The 27,055-nt window shown below is 40.5% G+C and overlaps 4 protein-coding genes across 6 annotated transcripts in view; 3 read left to right on the top strand and 1 right to left on the bottom strand.

The window, feature by feature from the left end:
- LOC116261361 (uncharacterized) overlaps positions 1-27,055 on the bottom strand; it is a 90,034-nt gene that overhangs the window by 22,797 nt on the left and 40,182 nt on the right. The window lies entirely within an intron of this gene.
- On the top strand, positions 5,683-6,276 carry LOC116260589 (cysteine proteinase inhibitor 1-like). Its single transcript, XM_031639041.1, has 2 exons — positions 5,683-5,970; positions 6,199-6,276. Exons 1-2 carry the CDS (start codon positions 5,683-5,685, stop codon positions 6,274-6,276), a joined length of 366 nt encoding a protein of 121 aa, XP_031494901.1.
- Positions 9,651-14,119, top strand: LOC116261216 (kinase-interacting family protein). Its single transcript, XM_031639868.2, has 2 exons — positions 9,651-9,868; positions 12,873-14,119. The coding sequence occupies exons 1-2, from the start codon at positions 9,784-9,786 to the stop codon at positions 13,922-13,924; spliced, it is 1,137 nt and encodes a 378-aa protein (XP_031495728.1). The 5' UTR covers positions 9,651-9,783; the 3' UTR covers positions 13,925-14,119.
- Positions 18,323-26,085, top strand: LOC116261509 (uracil-DNA glycosylase, mitochondrial-like). 3 transcript variants are annotated; one of them, XM_031640301.2, is made up of 10 exons: positions 18,332-18,838; positions 19,040-19,271; positions 19,390-19,610; positions 21,408-21,566; positions 22,203-22,233; positions 22,341-22,476; positions 23,755-23,838; positions 24,867-24,942; positions 25,041-25,129; positions 25,735-26,085. In XM_031640301.2, the coding sequence occupies exons 1-8, from the start codon at positions 18,407-18,409 to the stop codon at positions 24,931-24,933; spliced, it is 1,362 nt and encodes a 453-aa protein (XP_031496161.1). In that variant the 5' UTR covers positions 18,332-18,406; the 3' UTR covers positions 24,934-24,942; positions 25,041-25,129; positions 25,735-26,085. The 3 variants fall into 3 exon arrangements, with proteins under 3 accessions (XP_031496160.1, XP_031496159.1, XP_031496161.1); XM_031640299.2 differs by having other exon boundaries at positions 18,328-19,271; XM_031640300.2 differs by lacking the exon at positions 21,408-21,566 and having other exon boundaries at positions 18,323-19,271.

Here is a 27,055-nt window from a genome sequence, read left to right as displayed (position 1 = left end):
AAAATTGGCTGAAATGAGAGACGCTTCCTTGCAATGTGTTTGCTTTTTTTCATCCGTCTGATTCCTTCAAAGCCATTTTCTTCCTTTATCTTTTGCGTATTTGTGACTTCCGACGTCACTTGCCTTCGTAAATTCTTTCATGCATATAAGCAGCACTTCATTCGAAATTCCAATCATTTTGGATTCGGTAATGCAACCCAAAATCCAATCCTCCTCTGACAAGGCTAAGTTTTAGCATCATGAAAATAGTCATTTTTGTCTATTTAGTTGGACTCGGAAGCCTGCGAAGAAAATGAAGCTGGCGACGACGACTCTTGTTTGTCGTGATGATCCTTTGCTGCTTCCTAATTTTTTGTGCCTTATCAGAGAATCATACTGTGGGATCTAGCGCTGATTTAAGCGGCTGGGTTCGCGGAGGACCTTCTACACCGGCGTCAATCTGAGTTCAAAACCGGTCTTTGTGGGGACCTTTTTTCTTCGCTTGGTGAAGTAGTTCTAGGCCCTAGGCTCTATTGAGAGTAACGAGTTTCAAGTAGAAAAACCTGTCTTTTAACGGGCATAGTGTAGTTGTGGAGAGCTGATGGGCCAGTAAAAGCTCGGTTGTTTTTTATTGGCGCTATGCTTATGGAGTGCAAACGGGAAGGGTGGAGGGACCCACCTAGGCCGTGGCCCATCCCAATTAATTGAAAAAAAAAAATTATGAAAATTTTTAGTTGTGTAATGTATTTTTTGGATTCAGGTTTAGTTTGGCCTTACTTGGATAAGTTCCTTCGACCGTTTGATGTAAAAAAATCCTCCCTCCAGAATGCTCCCTCCACCCCTATAAACGGTACATACATTACAATTTAGTTGATACTGTAAAGCATCTGACAAAGGAAAACGGGGCAATGTCTCTTTGGATCTTCAAGTACAGAAACTGTTGCATCGCCCGTTCTCTGCCAAGGGAATAGATGTCTCACGTAGGTTCAAAACGCAGGCATGACTGGGCCCGACCCTGGCCGGAACCTTGTTTAATGGGGTGTGTGCGTAAGACCATGTCCTAATTCAATTGAAACTTGATTTCTATTAATAACGTTTTTGTATTGAATGAACTTATGAGAGAATACAGAAGAATCAATACAGATATGTGCAAGAGAGAGAAATCACAAGATCAAAATAACGCTGATCATCTCAATTATGACCAGCAATCAGCCTAAAGATCTCATCAAAAATGGGCTGATCATAGACTGAAAGCCAATTGGAGCCTTGCCGACAGCCCTCTCTTGAAGGGTGTTGCAATAAACCACTTCCAACCTTTGATCGAATGAACCATTTCCAGTGTTTACAATTGGAACTAATCTTAGTGGGTTGTTTAGAAGAACCAGTCTCAAAGATCTGTTTCAGTAGAGGACACTTCAACAGATGCCTCCAAGAAAACATCTTAGATACTTCCTCATAAACTGCGTTTCCCTGAAACCACATAATACCAGCATAAAGCTTGTCCCCTTTTGGTTGTGTAGCAGCCACTTCAAGTAACCAGTCAGGACAAGTAGATGCTTTCCAGAAAAGGCTGAAGCCTGAAGATAATTGTCATCAACCACAGTGTAAATTGCTAAATCAGCGTCATCAGGCCTGGAATGAGTCAGAAGTATTTCAGAAATCAGATTCCAGACTTCCGTCTTAGCTACACTTGCTGCCTTCGAACACCCTGGTGAAATGCCTGATTATGAAAAACCCAAAGTCATCAGAAGATCTTTCATAAAACTGATGATCCAGCATGCACACAGCTCTTTATAGCAGAATTGAACTCTCAAGGCCATACTGAACATAAATCTGTTCTCAAAAAAATGTTTTATACCATACCAACCCATTACATATATCCATATATTATCAGCATATTGACATTTAAAAAACATGTGACTTTGATCTTCCGTACAAGACTAGCAAAGAATGCATCTTGATGCCAGTGCATATCCCATCCTCTCAATTCTAGCTTCTGCGGGTAACCTGTCAAAGCCAGCTATAGAAGAAAACCAACAGCCTCTAGAAATTGGTTTAGGGAAGCCAATAAACTTTCTCCACTTCATAGAAGGCTCTTTAGACCCCACCCCATGGCATATCTGATTTCCGTTGATGATCACTGGCGGAGGATCAGACTTTCAAATCAACTCATCGTTACCACTATTCAAAGCAGTTCTGCATCCGGAAAGCACTGGCTCAATACCTGCCCATCTAGGAAAGTAATCAGCATACATAACAACAGCCTCCTTTCAGATCAGAGCTTACCCCTGCAAAATTTTCCACGCTTATCAACCCATCTCCCTTCCAAGGATCAAGCCAGAACTGAGCTACAGATCCATCCTTAACATGTCAGACAACTTCTTTACTGATCTTTCTTCAGCGTCTTATTAATCTTTCCATATTGGAGAACAAGATTTAGAAATTCTCGCATCCCATATGCTCTTCCTGAATAGATATTCAGATCTTTTTGAGGACAACAGGCATTGATCAGTGATAAGCCACACATGCCTAAAAGGCTAAGGTATGCAGTGCTAGATTCTTTGATATTTCTAAGGCCAACTCCACCTTCCATGTGAGGCAAACATAAGAGCATTCCAAGAAACTAAATAAGGCTTATGCTGAGATTCTGAGTAGGCCCTAAGAAATTTAATCATGTTACTAGGCATAACCTGCCAGGATAGGAGACTAATCTCCGTTTCCAAATACTCAAACTTACTTTGAGCTTTAAGAATATGACCATTCCAAGAAGACAGAGGGTGTTTGGCACCAGTAACACATTGTTACTTTTCAGTAAAACTGCCCAACTTGGATTCCTGTAACATATTGTTTCATGAACCTACCTCAAATTCTTTGAGCATAATCACTCATGGGCTCAGGCCTTCCCCAGCAGTTTCAGCTCCAAACTTAAAAACACTCATGGTCTCAGGCCCCTTGTTCGACGGATCCCAACTCACCCCTTAGTAGTTTCAGTTCCAAACCTAAAAAAAATAAGAACCAAAACAATCTCTCATCAATGACCCCCTTTATAAACCTTTGAAGATCTTTCACAATCTTAAATATGGGACTATACTTTTTGGGGGGTTACAATCCACCCTCCTTAAGGCGCTTTAAACCTAAAAAGGCTAGAAACTAAGACAATCTTCTCATCAGTGACCCCCTTTATAAACCCTTGAAGATCTCTCATAATCTTCAATACGGGACTAAACTATTTGGGGCGTTACAATGGATGCCCGAAAACCCCCAAGGGGAATGGTAAAAGGGGAAAACCAATATATTTTAAAGGAAAACCACTTCTCCATTGACATTGCTGAGCAACAAAGTCAATATCCCTCTTCTCTATGTTAAATGGGAAATAGAAAGGGATTTATCTAACATTGACATGCATGCCAACCCCACAGTAAAGCTCATATGCCAACCCCACAGTAAAGCTCATAGAAACAGCATTGGTATATTCTTGGAGATTTACGGAAGGCTTTCTAAAGCATTAAGATATCATCGGCAAACACCGTTGAATTTACACCAACTATTTCGCTAGCAAGAATGGGAGTTTCAATAATATTTCTCCTCACACCTGACTTAAGTTTGTTTGTCAACATGTCCATAGCAATCAAAAACAAGAAACATGAGAGAGGATCACTTTGTCTCAGCCCTTTTTCGCTGTCAAAATTTTCCCCTTCTTTCTCGTTACTGAGAATAGAATCTGAGGCATTTTAACACGTAGCATAATTTTATGGATCCATATGGGATGAAAACCAAGATGTGATACAGAAGCCTCAAGAAAGTTTCACTTAACATGATCATAGCCCTTAGAAATATCAATTTTGTAAAGCAAATGCTCGATGACTTACGTTGTGAAACAGGATGAACCGTCTCGTGGGCAAATAGAAATCAATGGTGAGTATTCGTTCCAACCAAAAAGGAGAATACAGAGAATCATTCTGAAAAAGTTGGAATTGTGATGAAAGGCCAAACTTCGACAGACGTTCTCCAAACCGTAAATAAAATTTCCTTTTTGCGTCGTTATGTTTAAATTTCTTTGCATGGAGTCGGTGCAAGGAATGAGCGTAACTGAGCCAATAGTCGTGTTGAGTCGGGATGATGAGCGCAGTCAGGCGTGAGATACGCCATGACGGGGCCAGACATAAAGTGGCTGAGGGAAACCCAGGACTTAGAGTCCAGCCACCTCACCGAGGGTCACTCATCCCTTGGGATTTTGAGTACTTTCTGGATCTGATTATCCTAACTTTCAACTTCTATATAATATATACAATATACGGTGTCAGAAAGGCAAAAGTTTTCCCACTTTCTGGTTGAACTAAAAAATTGTGCCTTCAATAAAATATTCATTCTCTTTTGTTTATGAGGTCATATAGCTTCTTTACACTAAAAATGCCCCATCCCCTCGTGTTAAGTTGAATGTTACCGAGGAAAAAAGGAATCTTTGTCTTGGATAAAGAGCAAGGCCAAAGGTAAACCAACAATTGGATCTCCTCTTCTTCAACGATATCAACCCAAACATTCAGAATTTAGAATTTGCTTTGACCTCGCTACTAAGCTTAGGTTTTATTTTGCCTTGATGACCGACTAAAATCACGAGGCAGCTTTATGTGGTTTCTCTATTTCTTTTCGTAGTTTTCCCCCTCTTTTCTTAAGAGGCTCCGTCTACCCTTTACATGCTTGTAAGCTTCTCCATGCAGAAAACTACGCTTGTAAACTGGATCCGGCTTGCAGGAAACCCGATAGCTGGCTGGAGAAGGAGATCCAACCCTTGGCACCTGATTGATATATAAAGCTCGGCATGGTTTATAAAGTTTGACATCAATTAACACTAAGCCCCGCCTAAGTTCCCACAACTTGGGAGGAATTTTTTCATTGTAAAGACATAGAATGGATGATCACATTTGACAAAAGCGGCAAACGGATGAGATCAAGGACAACAAAATACATTGGCGACACTTTGGCATTAGGAGTAGTGTTTTAATATTCTTTGAATTTGACTTAAAATTATAATAGATTCAATATACTATACTCAATGTATCTGCTTCAATTTTAAAACAGATTCATTAGACATTCACAAAGCGTTCTAAACATCAAACGACCTCCCTTCAAAGGCCAACTCAAAATTGGACCTCTCACACACACACATACATATATATATATATATATATATATATATATTCTAGATCGACCACTTGCGACCCTAAATCTTACCTCTTAGCAGCTTATAGCCCATGTAACACTTAGTAGGTTGTAGTTCCTCGCTGGTCTACATCTGCTATCAGTGCCTAACAGTGCCTCAGAGCTGACAAATCGGACTGGGCTTACAACGCTAGTGCATGTCACTTAGAACAGTCTCGATGGCAGGTGAAGAAAAGGCACAAAAATCAGTGAATCGAGAATTCAAAGTGAAGTATGTGAACCGTCCATACACAAGCATGGCGCCCTACCTTGCCATGCAGGCTGTGTGAGGTACCTGCTCCGACATGAAGCCATCAACTTTAGGTGAGGTAATTTCGCCTAATGATTCAAGGGAGGAAAAAGGAAAACTGCCATTAAGAACAAGTTACACCATATGGCTATTCATATCTTGCATTTCAAATTTGTTAAATTCAGCTCTATGAACTGGAGTTAGTTTTGAACTATATGCGGCTTATTCATTCACCGAGCTAGACCAGAAGAAGCATGAAGGGTCTTCGCTTCGTCCCCTCGCTTCTTTGTTTATTAACTTCTTTAACGTTCGTCGGTGCCGCTTCTACTACCGGCGGCTGGCAACAGATTGAGGATGTGAAGAACGATGACCATGTTCAAGACATAGGCAAATTCGCCGTAACCGAGTACAACAAGGGGATGCAGACACAGTTTGAATTCTCGGCCGTGGTGGAGGCGCAGCAGCTGCAGGCATCAGGAGTGCACTACCGTTTGGTGATGGAGGTCAATAGCAGCACCGCCGTAAAGTACTACAGGGCTCAGGTGTGGGAAAACCATTTTGTGATAGCCTTACAAGCATTTGAGCCTGTCTTACCATAATCCCTGAATCTTATTAATTATGTAATTGTTGTTTTACTAGCTGGTAGAGCTCTGCTGCATACAACTACAGAGGTTGAAGAACTTTACATCTTTATAAAAGCATTGGCATAAAAGAGTACTGAACAACATGAGTGTATTCGTATAGATTTTACTGTTGATTCTGTGATTTAGGACCACATACTTTGTGTGATTGGTGGAGCAAAGGATATGGAGAAATTTAGATGCGTGTTCCGTAACGTCTTCGAATAAATGTTCTGAGAACATCATGTCATACTTTCAAGAAACATGATATCATTACGTCCAGCTTTTGTTTGTTGAATTTGGGAAAAGCATCTATGATCACATCTTTCTTCATACAAGACAATGTTTATAAAGCATGTGTTGCAGTAAATCAAAGTTTGAAGAACACAAGGCTTTTCTTTTTTATCAAACACTCTGTGATGGAGTCCTGTTAGTATTCAAAACATATGTCTCATATATATTATGAAAATTGAAATCTACTTGTCGCTGGATAGTTAAATATTTAAAAGCTGTGACAAGTATACTATAAACCATTACTAAAAACATGACAAGCCATTGCTAAAAATGCCATAAATTGTCACTGTAACATAAATTGTTGCTATTGCTTCCTTTATGTGCTATATATGTGTGTGTGTGTGAGAGCTCCTGTTATTAAACCAAATTCTCTAACCCTTTGTCTTCCATCCTCTTTTTAGGGACAGACCCAGAACTTTTTTGTTAAGAGGCAATAATCTAAAATTTTAAATTTTTAAGGAGTAAAATGTGTAAATAAGAAAAATTGCTAAAAAATATCAATATAAACATAATATTTTTTGGATCCGTGTGGGCAGTTGCCCACACGCACCGCCCTGCCGCTTGCCGCTTCCCGCTTCCTCTCTCCATTTTCTCTTTCACTCTCCACCTAAATAAAATAATACTACAACTCACGCTTAGTTTTTTAACATAAAAATATCTTGAACTACAAATGTAAGTGGGAACGCATGAGCCAGCAAGCCGTATCATTCCGAAAAACAAATTGCATCATCTCACAAAATGGTTCTTTATCCCTGAAATTTTACTGTCAAACTTCTGGGCTTCCCAGAAAATCAGGTCTGCATATACTACTAAAATAGTGGTGCAAACACGACGACCATGACCATTATTAAAACGGACTGTGCTGGGCCCATACTACACAACGTCAATTTCGAGGGAAGCAGCTTGCGAGAACGAGGGAAGATGCCATGAAAGATGAAAAGGACGGCAGGCGTGGCTTTCGACTAATTGTGGCTAATATTGCTCCGGCAGGGCAGCTGCAATATCCAAAGAAACATGCGTCCATCGCCTCGTCGTCTCTCCATGCCATCACATTTCGTGATGATAAGAACTCAACGTCTTTACATTGTCAAAAGAGAGACAAAAACATAGATCTCTAATAAGAGTCATTTTTTAAAAACGTTTAACCAGGAAAACCTCCCGTAGTGCAAAATCTTAAGAATATACACTTCCAAAGTTTTGGCGGTATACATATAATACATTATTCAACTTAAATGTCATACCAAGAGGGGCTGAGAATTTGAATCTCAAACTTTGGAAGATGGTGGAGGAAAAATACTTGACAGCGTCCGAGCCGTTATCCCCCAACTTTTTCTGTTCCACCAAAGAAAATGCCGAGCAGCAAAATTTATTTCCGCCGGTTTCGTGGACGCTGCTGTACTGGCCACCTTTTGATTTTGGAAGAACTACAAAATCACTATGGCCGTCTCTCTCTCGCTCGACCGTCCATCGAAACAATCGATTTTCCAGCTGATTTCCGATCGACATGTCTTGGCGATAAACAGGATCAGAAAAATATAAAGAGAAAAGGGAAAAAGAGAAACGAAAAAGGACGGAGACTCTCCTCGTTACCACTTACGAAAGCGTTGCCTTGGAATGATTGCATTTGCCCTACCTTCTTTATTCTTAGTATTCGGCTTCAATTTAACCTTTTACTGTTGAATTTGGGTTTAGATTTCTAATTAAATAAAATCAAATCCGAAAGCCAAGAAGGAAACTTGCCAATCCGGAAGACGAGGGCAACCAACACGGAAGAATGATCGGATATGAAAATGAAACCCGCGGATTGATCATGAGGAAGAAGAAAAATTTGGTACTACGGACGAATGTGTAGATGGAATATAAAGAAAACGTTTGTTTTCGTGTGCGCTCGTAGTCGTCGTTTCCGTGCGTCGATCTGAACCGCAACGCGTCTCCTAACTCGTCCCTTTCCCCATTTATCCCTTTCCTTTTCCGCTCCCTCTGCCTTCCTCTTCGTTATTATCGCCACGGAGGGGGAAAGGAATAAAAAGGAAAAAAAAAAAACAATTAAACTAAAAAAAGGTTGAATTTTCTTTTCAAATTTCAAATCCTACGCGCGGCATCTCCGACTCGGCCTCCGGCAGTTTTCTTCCGACCCGGATATCCGGTTCTCGAGTGGAATGTTATTCCATTCAATTTGAAAGAAAGACCCAAGATTACTATTTTTTCTAACCATATGGTTTAAGAAAATTAATTAATGCATGCCTGACGTTACATGATTTTGAAAATTTACCCAAACGAATGATCAACGTGCAAATGTTATTTTAATGTTTGTAATGGTTTCAATTACACTAAGCACGAAAATTCGATGTGCATGTTGGTCTCATTTCTACATCAATCTACATAAGTCACGTGTGTGCGCTTAGCATGCAGAGACACGTAATCATGAAAATTGCATCAGGTATAATGTGAGCCTAATTCTCAAGTAAGACCATCAACTGTCCCATATAAAAGGCCTTGAAAGATACTCAGCTGAGCTTGGTCCATGAAACTTTGTTACACTAATCTCTCTCTCTCTCTCTCCCTCTCTCTCTCTCTCTCTATATATATATATATATATATATATATATATAGACAATACTGTACATATACCTTTTATAGTTAATTTTCAATTGAGTTCATGTCTAACTTCTTAGTTGTATTCGAAGTCATCCTTAATATAAGGGTACGTATATTGTCGGTTTCATAGCAGAATCAATAGCTTATTTTAATCGCCCTAGCTGCGCACAGCATGAAAAGGAAACACAAAGTTCAAGAAACAGATGATAAAGTGGAGAATTTCTTCAAAGTCTCCTTAGATATATTGCAGTCGCTTCAAATACCCACTAATACATATCATTTAGAAAATATTAGGAGGTCATGTTGCTGAGGCTGCACAAAGAGTCGACAAAGCAACCAAATAAACTAAGCAAAATGTCCTAGAACTATCGTATCGGATATTTCTCGGTGGAAAATCGGATTATCCCGAGTCACTGCTACGGTCCAGCTCGACCCAGTGGCGCTCCCCACTTGTCGCATGGTGCTGCAGAATGATGTCCCTAGCGGCGTCCCACTGGGGACTGTCACCTTTTGTCCCTTTCCGGGTTTCCCTCGCGGCGCTGGCCGACACGCTCGACGGGCAATTCCGTCATATCGCCAATAACTCTTTTTTTTTTACTTTATAATACGAATTTCGAATCTCGGGCCCTCCGATCATTATTGACCGTACGATCTCGCCTATCGGGATCGTGCTTTCGCTCTCGATCGTCCCCTCTTCTTCCTTTTTCCCCTCATCTCCCCTCCTAGTCGTCCTCCTCCTCTTGTTCTCAGTTTTTCGGTATTCTCGTCGGCTTCCGAGTTGCGCTCCCCACGCCCTCTCTCTCTCTCGTTTCTCTCTCTTTAAGTCGTCTGGCAGTGTGAGAGATGAGCGTCGACTTCCTACAGATGCGCCGGCGGCGGAATTCTCAGGTTTCCTCCAAGCCATGCTGGCTGCAGTCCTCCATCAACGGTCGGTATTCTTCTTGCCTTTCTCTTTCTCACCGCCGCCGGCCTCCTCCCTCTTTTCTTCTCGCGCTTTCGTTTCTTTTATCTCTATCCTTCTTCGCGTCTATTAGAGGTTCATGTTTCTCGGCGCGGTTTGCCTGGTATCAGCTGTGGCCGTCGCGAATGGACGGAAATGTCCTCGGCTCGGGAGGGTCCGTTTCTCGATTCGTGGATACTTTCTTCCGGGGCATTTCCTTCTTGAAGCAAGCGTTTTCCGAGCTTCTTGTTTCCTGCTTCGTTTAGGGAGTGTTTAGCTCGGGGGAATGTTCAGAAAATTGTTCCCTTGGATTCCCTCCCCGTTTTTCCTGTTCCTTTTTTTTTTGCTTTTCAAAGCTGTGGAGTGTAAAATTATCCTATCTGCAGACTTCGTGTTTAGTTTCAGCTAACTTCTTTATCCAAAAAAATGTATAAAGCCATTATAGTTCTTCTGCATTTTGCTTCGATAGATGCACTGGCACAGCACTTCGGTTGTCAGGTCGAACCAAATTCCCATGGTTGGGTAAATTTCGCTCTCGTCTCGTTCCCCTGTTGTGAGAAGAAATTATTGGGAGGCCCATTCTACCAGTCCAGATCCAAAATCCATTCCTAATACTGATTCAGAATCTGAACTTTGGATCTGAGTCAGATCCAACATGACAGAGGAAGCTTGGAATCCAAGGAAGCCCAGTCCTGTGTTACTGCGTGCCTTCTGGCTGGTCATTATCTTCGTTTTGTATCCGTAGCTCTGGATTATGGTACATACCAACAAGCCTGTAGATTAAAATGGACGCCTGGTTGCAACTTTACCCTGCTCCCCATTTAATTCCCCTCCTCTAAGTAGGTTTGGTTCATTTATTTGATTGCTGCCATACTGCCAGACTTGACCCTCTCTTCAGCTGCCAGCCAAATGACAACAAGGGCTGCTGCTCCCTTTCCCTTCCCCTAACAGCACACATTACTTTGAGTGTGTTGTGTGCACTGTGTACCGCAGTTTACTGTTTTGTCAGATATTCACGGTACTGCTCTCTCGTTTTTCTTTTCTAAGAAATGGACTAGGTAACAGTGTGTTTGCTTGTGTGACAGTATAAGAATTTGATTTCTTTTAATGTGGTAAGTGGGCGTTTCATATCAACAAATTTAAGATTGAGATTAAAAACTTTGCCCTTTATATGGAAGGAGTTTATGAAGGCCCTTAATTTCCGAGTTAGCACGCACTAAATGTCCCTAAAACTCAATCAGATACAACAAGAATTTCAAATTGGAATTTACTTATTTAGTGGGTACATGCTAGTAGACTCTTACCCTAATTGTAGGTCAGGAATTTAGTGGGTCTTGGTCTGGTTTGATAAGCAACTAGTTGAGCCATCTCTAGCCGGGTATGAATGATAGGCTTCAATGCTTAGGTTTGGTGGGTAGGGGTGTAGTTTTAGGGGCAAGTTGGCATGTTGGTCAGGAACGGCCGCGTTCTATCGTTTTCAGGCCGGTTGTGTCTTTTTTCGTGTTCTGATTGCGTCTCATTGCGTCCTCCCACTGGCCGAGTGACGACGTTTTCTGAACAGTGGGGGCATGCAGCCGTCGCCTTCGGCTAGATCAGCTCTCTTCGCAATTCTATCCAACCAGATTGCTCTTTGCGGTGTGACGGTTCCTTGCTTTCCCTTTTCACCTGCTTCCCTTCTTCCTTACGTTATGTTAGCCAGATGTACTATTCGTCATTGGTCGTTGTCATTGGCTATTTGGTCTTATTGGTAATTGTGTAGCATTCTGTGTTGAAGGTAAACATACGTTTCAATTGACAAATTGTGTTCATTTATGTATACAATTTTTAGTCTTAAACATCCAATCTATAGGTTGTTTGGTAGTTTCAAGTGTTCTTAAGAACAAAGATGAATGCCCAAAATTTATGACTATAAGGACCAAGATAGAAGGTAAAACTTTGGGTGTTGAGATATGTGTTAAATTTAATCTCTATATATTATTATTTTTTATTTTGTTTTACATGAACAGATTTAGGTATTTTCACCCAGAGGTGACAAATCCTTAAACGGCCAAATTTATACAGAGAGTAACAAGTTAGCGATTTGAACGCGTTTATTTCGAGTGTCGAGCGGTTTCCACGTAAAAGAAAGATCAACTGGTCGGAAACATTTTGCGTCACTAGTATGCACTAAATGGAGATGTGCCATTTTTTTCCTGTTAATCGAATTAGTGTTCCTTGACTTAAATGAAGCTCCCGTTTAACTCTGACCTTCCGGAGCATTTTGCTGTCATCTCTAAGAGAAGTTATTGTCTTCTTTTCTCGATTTTGATCTTATTGACCCCTTCCCTGTCACTGCAATCATACTCTGAATCGACTCCATTGCCTGCAGAAGCACAGTCTGATGCAGTTCTTGGTGCAGGGAAATGCATTTAAGACGTATTCTGGAAAACTTGTGAGGACCAAAAATCTTGAATATGACGTTGATTTTGTGCCGAGAACGGCAAGTGGGATATCTTCTCTTTCTATTATGTTTCTTAAATTTTCATGGTCCCATTTATGGTCCCCAAAAATCCATGTTCACTTATCAGCAAATTAAAGATAGTCTCTGCCCTTTATTGCTCCTGCTTCTTACCGTTTCACCTGCTCACTGCATTCGTCACTAATGCCGTTCCTCGAGCCGCGTGAATTTTATTCTATAACTGCGAGTCTGAAAAAAGTTCCGGTCGTCTAATTATTTCTGATTTGTCATTTCCCGACTACCGCGTCGCTTTTACCGAGATTTGCCGATCTGTAGGCTCCTGTAGGTTGAGATCCTTGCAGAGCGCCTCTGGAGTAAAACTTTGCCTCCCATTATGTCCGTGTCAGGGTCGGCCAGGCTTGGCCGTCCGGCCAACGTGATCAGAATGTCGACCTTTGCCTGGTCCGGTTGCGCGGTCCGATTTTTCATCCGTGGTGCTTTTTGGCTTTCCGTTTCTGCCCTTCTGATGAGCGGAGGGAACATGCTTTGGTGCAGAGCTGGACCGGAGGATGCAGGAGGTGTCGTTGGACCCGACGGACGACATCGGCGGGGACTCTTTCGCGGGGAGGGCGGAGATTTACTACCGGAAAAGGCCTCAACTCCTCACCCTCCTTCAGGATGTCTATCGCCGATATCTCTCCCTCGCCGACCGGTACGCCCACATCCGCAGCCAAACGCAGCATGCGACGTGCACCTCGGACACGACCAACGCCAACTCGGACGAGGACGCGGGCAGCAGCATCGGCAGCTGCTGCAGCAGTGCCGCCATCTCCTGCCACACTGTTGAAGAGAACAGCAGCTGCACTACGGCCACTAGCAGCAGTAGCAGCAGCAGAAAACGGAGGTTGTGCACCAGAGAGGAGGACGAGGACGATGGGGAGGAGGCGGCAGACCTGTTGGTCGTGGAGGCTGTGGCGAACCAGGTGGAGGCGGATCTCCTGCGGCACGAGCTGGAGTGCGAGAGGAGCGCGGGGCGGGACTCCGCCAGGAAGATCGAGCTGCAGCAGAGCCTGCTGGAGGTGCTGGAGTCGGAGCGGCTGATCCTGCTGGGCGAGAACGGGCGGCTCTCGTACAGGGTGGCGGCGGTGACGGAGGAAAACAAGGGTCTGATCGCGGACGTGGTATTCCTGAAGCGGAAGGTCGGGGAGTTGGGCCGGTGCCTGCTGAAACTCAGGGACGACCACCGGGTGTGCATGCTCAGCCGACGGGTGGAGGACCTTCAGGCCCAAGTGTACGGCCTCGAGAAACGCAACAGGGAATGCCTGGGTAGGATGGGTGATGGTACTGGTGGCGGTGGTGGAAGGAGGGCAGAGGCTGCGCTGGTGGCCAGCGGTGGTGGTGGGTTCGGGGTGGAGATGGAGATGCTGAGGCGGGAGAACTTCCGGCTGAAGGAGGCGTTGGGGTCGAGGGAGCCGTCGGTGGCTTCGACGTCGTCGTCGGCCCTAGCCAGGTGGGCCGAGCGCGCCAAGAGGGTCAGGTTTTTCGTGTGCGGGTTCGCGTCGTCGGCGCGGTCGGAAAGAGACTCCGAGAGTAAGATGGTCATTTGAGCCAGGGACCTTTTCTGGGTACGGGTGTCCTGTCAAGTCGGGTGCGCTCGGGGACCGAGGGACTTTGGGGCTGAAATGTCTTTTGTGACCTCGGGTGCGTTGGTAATGACGTATGTTGGGATGGATCTGTAATGGTGTATGTACGGTTACTAAGTCTAATATATCTGAATGGCAGGCTCTTTCTAATGTTCGTCATCTAGAAACTGTTCGGCCTAGATGTCCGGTGTTTGCATGGATGGTGCTTCTGGATTGCAAACATCAAGTTTTCTGATATGCGAAACCGTTCACGTTTTGAGATCTACTGCGAATGCCAAAAGGCTCGGTACTATTTCAGACCGCACGTTTCAGGTGGACCAAGAAAAACCGTGTGCTTTTTTATGTTCTTAGAAATGAAAAAAAAACACTTGGACATTACCACATAATATTCTCTGCAACATTGTCCACAATCATGTTGTGGAAACATGTTTTATGTGAATGTATATTTTCAAAAAAGTGAATTCTTCTCCTCTAATATAGGCATAGCTAAGGCGCTATCGTTTTCCCTATTGTAAAGTTGGGCTGAATTGATTTCAGATCCAATGTAGGTTTAAATATCCAACCCCTACCATCGGGACTTATTTGATGACATGGCTTATTTGATGACATGATAGATGAACTCTCTTTTATCTCTTTAGGGGTATCTTTTCATCGCTAGCTAGATTGTGTGAGGCGACGTCTTTTGTTTGCTGTTGGGTGACTCTCGTTCTTCTTTTTGAGTGACTCTCGTTCTTCTTTTGACCGATCTTATTTTGTTTTATTGTACTATTGTTATAATTCGTTCTTTTTATTTTGTTTTTGTGATTTATATAAGAAACTTTTTGTTCTCAAATTTTGTTGTGCATTTCCATTTTATCAGCTCGCTCTCTATCTCTCTTTTATTGGAGTAAGTCTCTCTCTCAAACCTTAGCCGCACTTGGTGTCGGATCTCACACAGGTCTGAGATCTCTCACAAATCACAGATTGGGTCCGACCCTTGGATCTCATATGTGGGGCCGTCGAAGCTAAGGGTTGTGACTAGACCGTATCCTTTAAATCAAAATTCCCTCCAATTATTCAACCGTTGGAAGGACAAGCTGTGGGTCATGCAGGATTGGGGCTGCAGCGTTTGATCGGTGCCAAAATTGAAGTGCTTGATGCGACATGACCTTCGTGATGCCATGGATCAAGGGAGAAGCGTACGTCGTTCTACTTCCAACACCTCCCAAGCGATCCGCATCCCTCCGAGCAAACACGCATACGGTTGGCCGATCTATCCCCCACACCAATGTAAGGAAAAGCGTACGATTACTGGAAAGGAGGAATAAGAAAAACTTCTTCTCTAGCTTCCTTGTCTTCCTTCCATTCTCGGGCCACTGTATTTTGAGATTCCTTGATTTGACAAAATATTTGTTTCATTCTCAAAGAGTGACAGTAATCTTGATGAAAGTGTACCAGCGTTGTTACATTATAAGGGAGAAAGTATCAAGGTAACCCGCTTTGGATCAGTTGCAGAGAAGATTTTGAGTGCTTTAACAGAGAAAATGGCTCTTACCGTCTGTTTCACTCAGCCAAAAAAACATCATATTCAGTAGATTTCCATAGCTAAAGTGATGAAACAAACACAAATCTTTGTGAAAAGCATGCTCAAGAGTGGTAGTTTCTTTCGGCTTTGATCAGATGAAACTCTGGAGTCTCCGCTTTGTTTATGACCGGAAGCAGAAATTTCACAGTTAGGCAACTTCTGAAACTATCTTTAACCATGCTGTGTTTCTTCTTGTCCTAATTCCTCACACTGAAATTTGAATGGCAGCCTCACAGAACCCACCTGATCGTGCTGTTTCCGCTGGTTTTCCATTTCAAAATACCCTCAACTCAGGCTTTCTACATTATTTGGGACGCGAGGACATTACACATGATGCGTGCTTAAAAGTTTAATATAATACAGAAAAAGATGTTACTTACAGATACTGTCTTTTTTATCGGCCAAGGACAGGACCGCAGCATCTGATCTCTCAATCTCTCTCTCACGTGTGAAACACTGGGGGAAGCTGAGACAATTTTTTGTTCACTTGCATTTGGTGGTACGCTCCCCAACACAAAATAATATTCCACTACCCACAGAGACTGTGTAATTAGTTTAGTTCGCCATTCTCTTCGCGCTGTCGTCACCTCGTGACTTCTCCCTGCTACTTCCATCTGATCCCTGTTATATATATGCTTCATCTGTGACCTTTCACACTGCCTGTTTGCAGAGTTGGGATTCTTGGCAAGCCCCTCGCCTTGACTATGTCCTTGCCTTATCTCTTTCCTTCTGCCAAAAATGGGGGCGTTCTCAGTCCGGACCGAATATTACCTGGACGGACAACTGTGTCATGTCGCAGTAGGGATCACATGTCTTGGCTTCTATCGCCTTCTTTAGTTTCCCTCATTCTATTAAACTCAAGTCCTCTTTCATAATCGAACATAGGAAGTTTCATATTGTAATGCATGATCTCAGTATATTTATTTAAGAAATATGTGTCCAGTGTTTTGGCTACTTATAAGCCATGGAAGATGTGCTTAGAGCTCTTCACAATAATCATACTTGGGATGTCACACACGAAAAAACTGCCTAAAGACAAAAAGGCTGTTGGATGCTGGTGGATATTTAAAACCAAATATAACATATTTAAAACCAAATATAACAGGATCTTTCAAAGACTCATGGTTTGGATTACGAAGAAACTTTTGCTTTGATAACCAAAATGAATACAATCGGGATGCTCTTTTCCTTTCTATTGCATGTGATCTTGATTGGCATTTGTTGACTTCCGCAATTTTGTTTAATAAACTAAGCGCTGCGTGTGCTTTTTCAGCTGCAAATACTAAAAGATTATATATATATATATATATATATATATATATATATATAATAGTTGGGAAAATTGGGAAAATATATCTTAACAAGTGACGGCCGCATTTCTAATTTATCGTCACAATTGAGTACTTCTATATTGTAGTTGCCTGAATCTAGCCTTCTCAAGGGACACAATCCCCTTAATTCCTTCAAACAAAACCATACTCTATCTGGCTACTTATTTACCTCGTTAGGATTCTCCAGGACCTTCATTAACTCCCGTTTGAAAAGGATCGAAGGGTCGGAAGGGGAAGAGCGAGAAAGAAATAGAAAGAGACAAAATTAGTTGTTTGGGTGTCCCAGTAATATTGCATTTAGCGTGTGCATTTGAAATCGTGTGCAAACAATAAAGAGAGAGAAAAACTTAGTAGCCATGGTACCATATTTGCATGCAATGATATAATTGCACGTAAAAAGATGCAAAACATATTATACGTAATAGAGCGAGTAAGAAAGATGGTCGCTCCCATCGAACGCCCATATAAGAAACGAACATAGAAGGATTCAACGAGTTATAATGAGTTCAGTGTAGCGCCACATGGTGGCTAGTGAGCAGTTGCCCACACCAGCTTAATAGAATTAGTTTAATATATATGTTAATGGTTTGATATATTTGATTGTTATACATGTAAGTACTCAAAAAAAAACTAAAGGTATTGAATGAACGGTTCCACTAAAAAAAAAAATTTCTGGCTCCGCCCACCAAGCACTGCTAGAATCCAGTTACACATGTTAGACAATTTACTTTTGACTACTATGGGCTAAAGGGTTTCAAACTGAATTTGTTCATTTAAACCGCAAGACAAGGTTTATATGCAGGCTCAAGTATTAAATCAAACTTTAAAACGTAGTAGAGATGCTGATCAAGTAACATATATGGTGGTCACAATTCATTGTAATGGGCAGATAAGAAAAAAGTAAGAAGAAAAATACAATTGACATTTTCATTTTTATCATCCAGTATTGATTTACATTTTTTTTCACTTTGTTTTTATTTCAATCGTCAATCGCAATAGATTTGATGACATTTATGAGTGAGCTGAAAGATCTGGATAGGTAGAGTTACAATTCAATTTATATACATGTATATTATATATATCATTGGATTTTTAGGTATATATATATATATATATTCTAAAAATGGCTCCGACATAATGTGGTTGGAAAATGATAAAGAAAGCCAAGCCATGATGGTTCATGTGAATTGGTGCCCCTTTTTATATTGTAAAAATGTCTATAAACTTACTAATATTATTCAAAGAACAAAAACAAGAACATTATAAGGATCCATATAGGTTCCCCTTTGTTTGATGAATTTTCTGAAAAGTAACGAGATACGCCGGCACACTGCTGTGGTTGGACTTTGTGTGAGACCGATCCGAATTTTGGTTTAAAATTGAGTCGGCCTCGGTTTGCCGAACTGTTTGTTACACGAACATCTCATCGCAGCCCGCTTCCGGTTCCGCTTCCACTCGTTTCTTTCCTTAACAAAGAGTTGGGGTCTTGCCCCTTCCCGCCAAAAGCCCTTCCCGTACTCATAAATTCCGGCCTGCAAAAACGAGGGAAAAATGGCGTCATCCTTTCTCCGTCCCTCCGTTGCCACCAACCCACTCCTTTCTGGGCGAAGCTCCCGAGCAATCGCGATGGCTTCCCAGAGGACCGTCTTCGATCTCCTGAGCCCTCGAAAGAAGCCCAAAACCTCTCCTTCTCCCTTAGCTGCAACGGATGGAGCCTCGCTTCCATCCCATCCGCTCCCCACAAACAATCGTACTGCTAGTCCTAACCTACCCACCCTGCCGATCGGCCCCTCATCTTTGCGCGGTTCCGTAGTCTCCGGTGACAGCAGCCCCTGTTCTGCTGGAGACCGAACCACCTCCCTCAATCCTTCCTCTGGTTGCTTTTCCGTCGTGGATGAGATTCGGGAGAAGGGTAGTGACGGAAACGTAATTCCGAGTTCTAGTGTTGCTTCTGATTCTGGGTCGTTTTCTTCTGATGATAAGGTTAGAGATCTCAACCCTAGCTGTGTGACTGTTGCTGACGTTGGCGGCTTGATATCTAGAGACTCCAACGTTGCCGTTCCTTCATCGATGGCTGTTGATCATACTAGGGATCCGAGTTTCATTGAAGCTTTGGTTCAGAATCGGAGTGCCGATTCGTTGGTTGATAGCGCTGATGATGATGGTTGCCTTTCTGTGGCCCAGGGTTCGGCGTCTGTTTGTGAAAATCAGAAGGGAGACCTTCCGTTGGATGGAAAAACGATCGAGAACCCTAGCTGTGATTTTTTGATCGAAAATGATGGTGGTTTTGGTTTGGGAGCGGGGGCCTCTACACCGATTTCGGATGATCAGAGAAAAAGAATTGACATAAATAGGTCGTTTGCAAGAGCCAAGCGGAATTTGAACATCTGTATGGAACGAGTTTCAAAAGCTCGAGGTAGCTTCTAAGGAACCTTGTCATGCTCCATGAGATTCTATCGTTTGATTGACACCTTTGTTGGAAAATAATTCTGCAAGGAAAATTCGGAGCCCTCATTCCTTTTTGTTTTTTGCAGCCGAAGGATTGGGTTCTTTCAAGCTGGAAGAGCTTCTGGTAGAGGAAACGTGGTTGGAGGCTTTGCCTGGAGAGTTTCAGAAGCCCTACATGAAGAACTTGTGTAGGTTCGTTGAGTGTGAGGTGGGCGGGAAACTCGCCATTTATCCACCACCATTTCTGATCTTTAATGCCCTGAACTCAACGTCGTTTGACAGAGTAAAAGTCGTGATCATTGGTCAGGTGAACGCTTTTTACATCCAACTGTAAGAACCATTTTGCTATCGATTTACACTTCTTTTTTGTGTTCTATTTAAAAACGGTCTCTGCCGAGAAAACTGGGAAAGGGAAAGCAAAAAGAGTTTATCGGCTGTGTCTAGGCGGTAGATAGCTGAAGCTTCTACAAGTTACACGGAATACTTTTATATTTTAGCTTAAATGTTCTTCAAATAGGCTGATGGATCTCCTCAATTGGGATCTATCTCAGTTTGATAAATACACATTCCACTGGTTTGCTTCATTATCCCCTTGATTCCTGGCTCACTTCTAGTTTCTTCCCCACTTCACGTTATTTCTGCTTCCCACATAACTCATGTTTCATGCTTCCACAGTTGGTAATTCTGGTTCTTACACAATCCTAATTTGTGCGTATGCCCAAGAAGAAACGTGTACAATTGTTCTTCTTGTACTTGTCATTGTTGAAGTGCAATATCACTCGTATCATGTCATTTACTATTACGCTGTTAAGCTCATTCCATGACTAAGAGCTCCATGATATTTATTGATTGCTTAATAATTTTGCCGTTTTATATTCAGGAGTTCTCTGTAATTTGCATTGCAAGAAACACAATGCTTAGTATTGGTCTTCTTAAGTCTTCGTAAAATATCTCCATGCTTCATGTGCCAGTTTGAATTTTGCTAGATTGATATTGTCATGTTTATGCCATTCAAATGCAGTTAGATGTCACTATGATGGTGGATTTTCCAATCTTTGAATGTTTTTTGGTGATGGTGATTACTTTCCTAATTTCTCATGACTTTGGTAGTTTTACCATCAATAACTTTGGTAAGCGCCAACTTAGTATCTCACTTGAGGAAGCAACTGAACACCAGAATCACTTGAAATCTTCAAAGATGGCATCCAGCCACCTATAGCCAACAAGTTTGTGATATCATGTAAGGAATGAGGGGAGATATCTCAAAAAGTAAAGCTTCAGTGTGAACCAAAATCACATTTTATGGGGGTGAACTGGTGCAGGCAAGCGCTAGCAAATATCAAAAGAAGTGATCTCAGATTATTTTGCATCATAGACATTCTAATATAGTATTATGCTTATTACACTATATGTGGTGCACAGAATGCTGGATAGTTGGATATACTAACTTTGTAGGTTTAGCTGGATTACCCCAAACTATGAAAATGAGAACTAAATCAGAAGTGGGTCTGGAATATGAACCTACTGTTAACTTGGTTTTGATTGGTCAGATAAACCCGCTAAATCAGGGATCTTGTTAAGACTTGAGAGTAAGCAACTGATACTCTGAGAATTCAGGATTTTAATCGCTGATTGATATCCTTGCTGTTATATGAGGTCATAAAGCTCTAACCAGTATGCAACATGAAATTTGAGTACACTAAAGAGTAAAGATAGACAAATTGGATGGTGACGTAGATTTTTATTTTGGCTTGATTTTGTTAATGGCACATTTATTATGGCATCTTTTTCTAGTGGTACTGATGATACGATCAAAAGTTCTGCCATTGTTGGTGTCTTTGCTAGATAAGAAAATATTGAAATTCTTGGACTTTGCATGAATTTTGACTTTGAAATGTAAATGAATTTTGACTTTGAAATGTAATATTGGCCCGAGGAAATGCTTTTGTGGTGGTTGTTGAAGCATAGACGTCTAATTCACCTGTTAACTATTTGGTCGGTGTCAGGGACTCTGTTTGTTCCATAGACTGCATTATTTTGTTCCTCCATTTGGTTAAGGATGATGGGTTATAAAGGTGCATGTGTGATGTGTCTCTCCATTCAGGATCCTTATCATGGACCTGGTCAAGCAATGGGCCTTTCTTTCTCTGTTCCACAAGGTGTCAAGATGCCATCAAGTCTGCTTAATATATTCAAGGAACTCCAAGCAGATGTTGGCTGCTCCATCCCATCACATGGGAATCTTGAGCACTGGGCCATCCAGGTTCTCCTCTGTATTCATCATCAAATTGTTATGTCTGCAGGCCTTGTCGAGTATCATATAATAAGTTTTATGAAAATGTTTCACATTTTTTTTTTCACATGACTCAAATTCCAGCACGATCATATTGTTCGTCATTGTCAATAACCAACCTTAGCTCTTATATGAAATTACACATACATGGTTAAAACTTCAAATAGATGTCTTTTGTATATTTCCCTTGCAAACACATGCTGTCTGGCATCTGATTACTTACCTACCGAAAAGTTAGATTTTTGAATATTTCATCAATGTTCAATTTTGTCCAACATTAAGCTTTTTTTTTTTTTTTTGGCCCGTACATGCCAGTTGCCATAAGTCCCGCCCATGCTTCTTTCCTGCTTCCTGAGAAGATTAAATTTTCATACCCAAGAGATTGTTGTGGGTGGTCCTGTACCAAGGAAATTGGTCATCAGATTAGATATGTTGTGAAGATATGTATGAATTAGAAGTCACAGTCTCTGACAATTGAAGGACAAGAAGAAGCCATGGTCATAAAATCATAATGTCATATGCTAGTACAATTTTTGTTTGTTTTTCTTTGATTTTAATATTTATGGAAGCATGGTCATATACTAAATGTGATCTTTTCTGCTGCAGGGGGTGCTTTTGCTCAATGCTGTGTTGACGGGTATGTTCATACATGTCTAGATTTCATAGACATGGGGCTAGTTCCACATAATGTATTTTGAATAAATAAATGGTAATATTTTCTTTTACTTGTTCTTATTGTTTTAGTGAGACAGCATCAGGCTAACTCCCATGCAAAAAGAGGGTGGGAAGTTTTCACTGATGCTGTAATTCAAACCATTTCTCGAAAGAAAAGAGGTGTTGTCTTTCTTCTCTGGGGAAACTCTGCTCAGGAAAAGACAAGGTATGGCAAAATATGGATGATCGTTCTTATTTAAGGTGTCTGAAAGTGTGCCACAAATGAAATCCATTTACTCTGCAGTGTTCGGAACATTTTACCTCAGAAATGTAGATGATTTTTACACTGTCCAAGTCAGAATATAAATGATAAGAAAAGCAAAAGTTTCAATGGACTAAGTTGGTGTTTGATCCAGTGACAGTGCTGGTAATCTAACTTAGCAAGCACAAGTGTACAAAATTATCAAATCTATGAATATTGACAATACTTAAAAAAAAAATCACATAAAACGAGAAAATGGGAATTTATACCAAGATTTTGAAAACTGACTGTATTCTTAATTTCAGTCTCTCGTGAAATGCGATAGGTTTGCAATTTTTTTGATATTCAATTAATATTTTCAAATTTTTTGAATTTTCTAATAACTACTTTGAATTTTATCGATTTTTTGTAAAAAAAATGATAGTAAAAACATGTTTATTAGAATTTTCTATTGTTTATATATATGTAGAATTTTTTAAACCCTCAAGATTTCCATTGAGACAAAGTTTCTAATAGTACCTTCAATATATCTCGCTGCAGAAGCCTGAGAACTATATTTTGACTATTGTCATGTCTATGTTTCAAAACTTCACATTGGTAGAGTTTGGAATGCTTAAGCAGATACTCGTAAGTGAAGAAAAAATGAAAAAATGTATTTTGAGATTGCATGTGGAAAGACCTCAAGCCCCAAAAACGTAAATACTGAAAATCATGTCCTGAAAATCTAGAATTCGTTAACATGAATACAGATTTAGCACATATTTTCAGCAGTAGCATAATGACCTCATGGTCTGCGAAATCTTGGAGTTATCACATGCCAAACTGAAAAGATTTTTCGCAACTAAAACGGGTAAAAATTTCAACAAGCACTAGCATCACCACAACTCCTAAGACTCAGTTATAGCTTTTTCTGCATTGTGTTTTGATTGTCAATCTCCACCCTAACCATAGTGCAATTAGTTATTTGTTACTGATAATATTAGTTTTAGATCATCCAGCTCCTTAAGATATATATTCAAATTTTTTTTTTCAAGGTTAAGCTGCTATTCTGTTTCCTGTTCCCCTACCTTTTGTGTTCGCATGTTCTCTTTGTTGATAGCTTCCTTAGAAGCTTAGCTTGAAGTCCGCTTCACTTTTAGGTGATTTATGGTATTTATCAATGATTCACTGTCTCGTTAGGACATCTTGTCATGGTTAACTAAAAAACCTCTTGCACTTTCAAATTTGCATGAATGTTTGCAGATTGATTGACGTGTCAAAGCACCATGTTCTGAAATCTGCTCATCCTTCTGGCCTGTCAGCACATCGCGGTTTTTTTGGATGCAGGTTAGTTCTAGTGAAGTGCAATCTAGGTTCTATATAACTTGGATGTGCTAGGACGAGGGTGTGTGTGTGTGGTACTCCACTCAGTCAAAGTGAGTCAGATGCAACTGATTGAACCTATTCTAATGTTGTACATATTGTATAATGTATGATGCATTATGAAACATAACATAGTTATAAAGGTCTAGTGCCCTGTATCAAACAGTATTATGCAATACAAGGCTGATATATAGTGTGATATGTCCAATATCTTATAATATGGAAATGGCAGAATGAAAGGGGACCTGAATCTCTTTTTCTTGTTTTGGGTTATAAACCCCACCATACGCACAACCACCACATCCCCATACGCAAAACCACTCCTAGACGCTCTTTAGAGCTGTGCATGATACTGAAGATATGATTTCAACTGGCCCAGTGGTGCAGACTAGTGAAAGAAGATAGTTGACAATTTATGCATGTTAAATTGACGAAAGTTCATTGCTATATTCTTTTACATGTTTTTCAGAGAATTTATTTTTCTTGTTTTTTCCTGAATTTTTTTAATTTTTCTAACTTTTTTTGAATTTTTTAACATAAAAAAATTAAGATATTTTATATTATGTAACGTTATGAAGCTAACTCTCGGCCTGACCAATACACAGGTCAGTATTTTTCTTATGTATTTATTGTATATTTTATCATATAAGCTTATAAAGTATATAGCTATACTTTTCTTACACTCTTTTAGATCTATTTTATATATATAGTAAGTTTATTAAAGAATCTGTTACATATTAAGTTACTACTTACTAATGTTTGTCTGAGTAATTCTCTTGAATCTTGATCCCACCTTAGGTTGTATGCTTTGATCTGCATGTTTAATGTGCTTTTTTGACTAAGAGTTGGAAGGTTGCCGGATTTTGCAGTAATTTTTATTGCCATGCTTATAAATATGCTCAAGGTGTAACTCTCCACATTGTATGCAGGATATATGTTGTTTTTCTGCCAAAGTTGTTTGCTTACGTTTTGTTTCCATGATATTTAAACAGGCACTTTTCTCGGACAAATCAGATTTTAGAAGCAGCAGGACTTCTCCCAATTGATTGGCAGTTATAATGCCAACTTGTAAGTATTAAAACTTGAGGCATATTTTCTATATCATAAAGTCTTGTACAATTGTTTAACACCTTCTAAGATGCTTTGCTTTGTTTTTCTTTTCTTAGATAATGTGATATTTGGAGTATTTTATGAGCCACCAGTTTTTGGAGAATGGAAGTTGTAGAGGTTGGTTGGATGTTTGATTTGATATAAGGTAAGAGTTTCAGGCCCTGTTACTAGTGACCTGCTCACGTTTGATATACTGAAACCTACAGTCATGTTTTAAGGCTTCCAAATGTCCTGTGTCTTGTCTCACTAGGCATGTCTTACAAGCCAAGACACACTAGTATAACACTGGAGTTTTTAAAACTGATTTGTGTGCACTCGTTGATACATCTGCAACGGTGCATTACTTAATCTAAAGTTTTGACGCAGCAAATACCACAAGAGTGGTAACTATATCATAGATTTAAAATATGTAATGTAACATATATCAAAATTTTTAAACTAAATTCAAATGAAATGCAAACTAAATGTTTGTGATCATCCATGCAATCCAGTTAGCTATATAAGATTCTGTGTTTGCATAGTTTTCATGATGTCATGATTATATCTGCCCCTGTACAATAGATACTCTTATGACTGAGGCGTTCAATTTAATTACAATAGCCACAACAAAACCGTCATGTTTGTTCTCGCTTTGCAGTTCATGTGATATGTTAACTTCTCTGTGATGTGTGAATGGTTGAGATTTTTTTTTTCTTCTGAAATTAAATTGTTTTTTGCGCTAGTTACTTACATCCTCCTTTGTTTTTCCAGGAATTACAGTAACCAAGGACCTTCCTTATTTTACTACTTAGATTGCATTTATTCCTAAGTTCTATGGGCTACTCAACTTAGTTCCGTTGCGTGGATGAAGATTTGTACAGTGAAATGTCTGGACAAGCCATACAGTTTTTCTTTAGGATTCGATCACAAAATAACAATACACTTTTTCTGCGTAGGGGAACTTTGGGTCAGCCTTCATTCTCCAGATCGCAGATAATGTATCACGCGGTTCTTAAATGTATCATGCGGTTCTTAATGTAATTCGTGCGGTTCTGGGAAATCCTCTAATTTTCTGGTGGCTACAATCTTTACAAGGCAATACAAGAGTATCTAGCATCTGTATGCTTGAGTTCCCTTGCTGATTCTTTTAACCACTAGTTTTTTGGTGTTTTAGCTGTATCAATCAGAATTTGAGGACAAAAATGATCCACCAGCCTCATGATCAAGGCCATTTGAAAAAGGTAATTGTTGCTGCTGCATCGCGGTCTTTTCATCATGCAGCTGATGGATGGTATTTACCATTATCATAACCTGATAAATTCATGAAAGCATCCGAATCCAGTCAAGGTTTCACATTGGAATATTGGCTGGACTGTTTTGCTGATCCATAAACCATAGGAAGATATCCAGTAACTTTGCGGCAGGTGATTGGACAAATTCACACCTTATCGCAGAGATTGTCTGTCTGTTTGTGTGTATATGTCGGGCTGTGATTAAGCACACTGCATGTTCTATGAGAGGCCGTAAGATTTCTGTCCAAACCATGAAGTTTAAGGATCCTATGCTCTGGTAAATTTCAATCAGGTTAATTTATGAAGCATGCCTGAGAAGTTCCATCATTTTTTTTTTTCGGAAGATCAATAAAAGATACTTTCGCAATTAAACTATTAGTGATCTCATTTGTCATATGCCGTAATCATGTGAGCTTGGTGCCCGACTCACTGAAAACTATATCAGCATATTACAAGTCTATAAATCAAACAGTAATCCACATAACTTTATGAATAAAGTTTCTGATGTGTTTAATGCATGACAGCGAGTGGTTAGACTATCTAATATCAGCACATTGATCACAAATAAATCAATCTTCCTCAAATCTTTAAATATATTTAATGCATAGCAGTGATCATGTGCAGCTAATTTAAGGTAACCACTCGCAATTTTTTTATTAGTAAAGCTTTTTACCACTCAATTAGTCGCTCTACAAACTCTGTCGAGCAGCTTTTGAAGTACGTCGTACATTTCGGAAGCCCTAACTTTTTTTGCCCAATTTTTTTTTCATTTCAAATATATTATTTAAATACGGTCTATC

This window comes from Nymphaea colorata, chromosome 9 (assembly GCF_008831285.2).
Source record: "Nymphaea colorata isolate Beijing-Zhang1983 chromosome 9, ASM883128v2, whole genome shotgun sequence".
Taxonomy (NCBI): domain Eukaryota; kingdom Viridiplantae; phylum Streptophyta; class Magnoliopsida; order Nymphaeales; family Nymphaeaceae; genus Nymphaea; species Nymphaea colorata.
Note: the sequence above shows the minus strand (reverse complement) of the source record. Positions and strands in the feature narration are given on the sequence as shown.

Bases quoted from the DNA above. Each gene is read 5' to 3' on its own strand.
- LOC116260589 (XM_031639041.1), top strand. From the start codon at position 5,683: ATGAAGGGTCTTCGCTTCGTCCCCTCGCTTCTTTGTTTATTAACTTCT. The intron at 5,971-6,198 runs GTGTGGGAAAAC...TCTGTGATTTAG, and splicing joins TAAAGTACTACAGGGCTCAG to GACCACATACTTTGTGTGAT.
- LOC116261216 (XM_031639868.2), top strand. From the start codon at position 9,784: ATGAGCGTCGACTTCCTACAGATGCGCCGGCGGCGGAATTCTCAGGTT. The intron at 9,869-12,872 runs GTCGGTATTCTT...GCTTTGGTGCAG, and splicing joins GCTGCAGTCCTCCATCAACG to AGCTGGACCGGAGGATGCAG.
- LOC116261509 (XM_031640299.2), top strand. From the start codon at position 18,407: ATGGCGTCATCCTTTCTCCGTCCCTCCGTTGCCACCAACCCACTCCTT. The intron at 22,234-22,340 runs GTATGTTCATAC...TTATTGTTTTAG, and splicing joins GCTCAATGCTGTGTTGACGG to TGAGACAGCATCAGGCTAAC. The intron at 22,477-23,754 runs GTATGGCAAAAT...GAATGTTTGCAG, and splicing joins TCTGCTCAGGAAAAGACAAG to ATTGATTGACGTGTCAAAGC.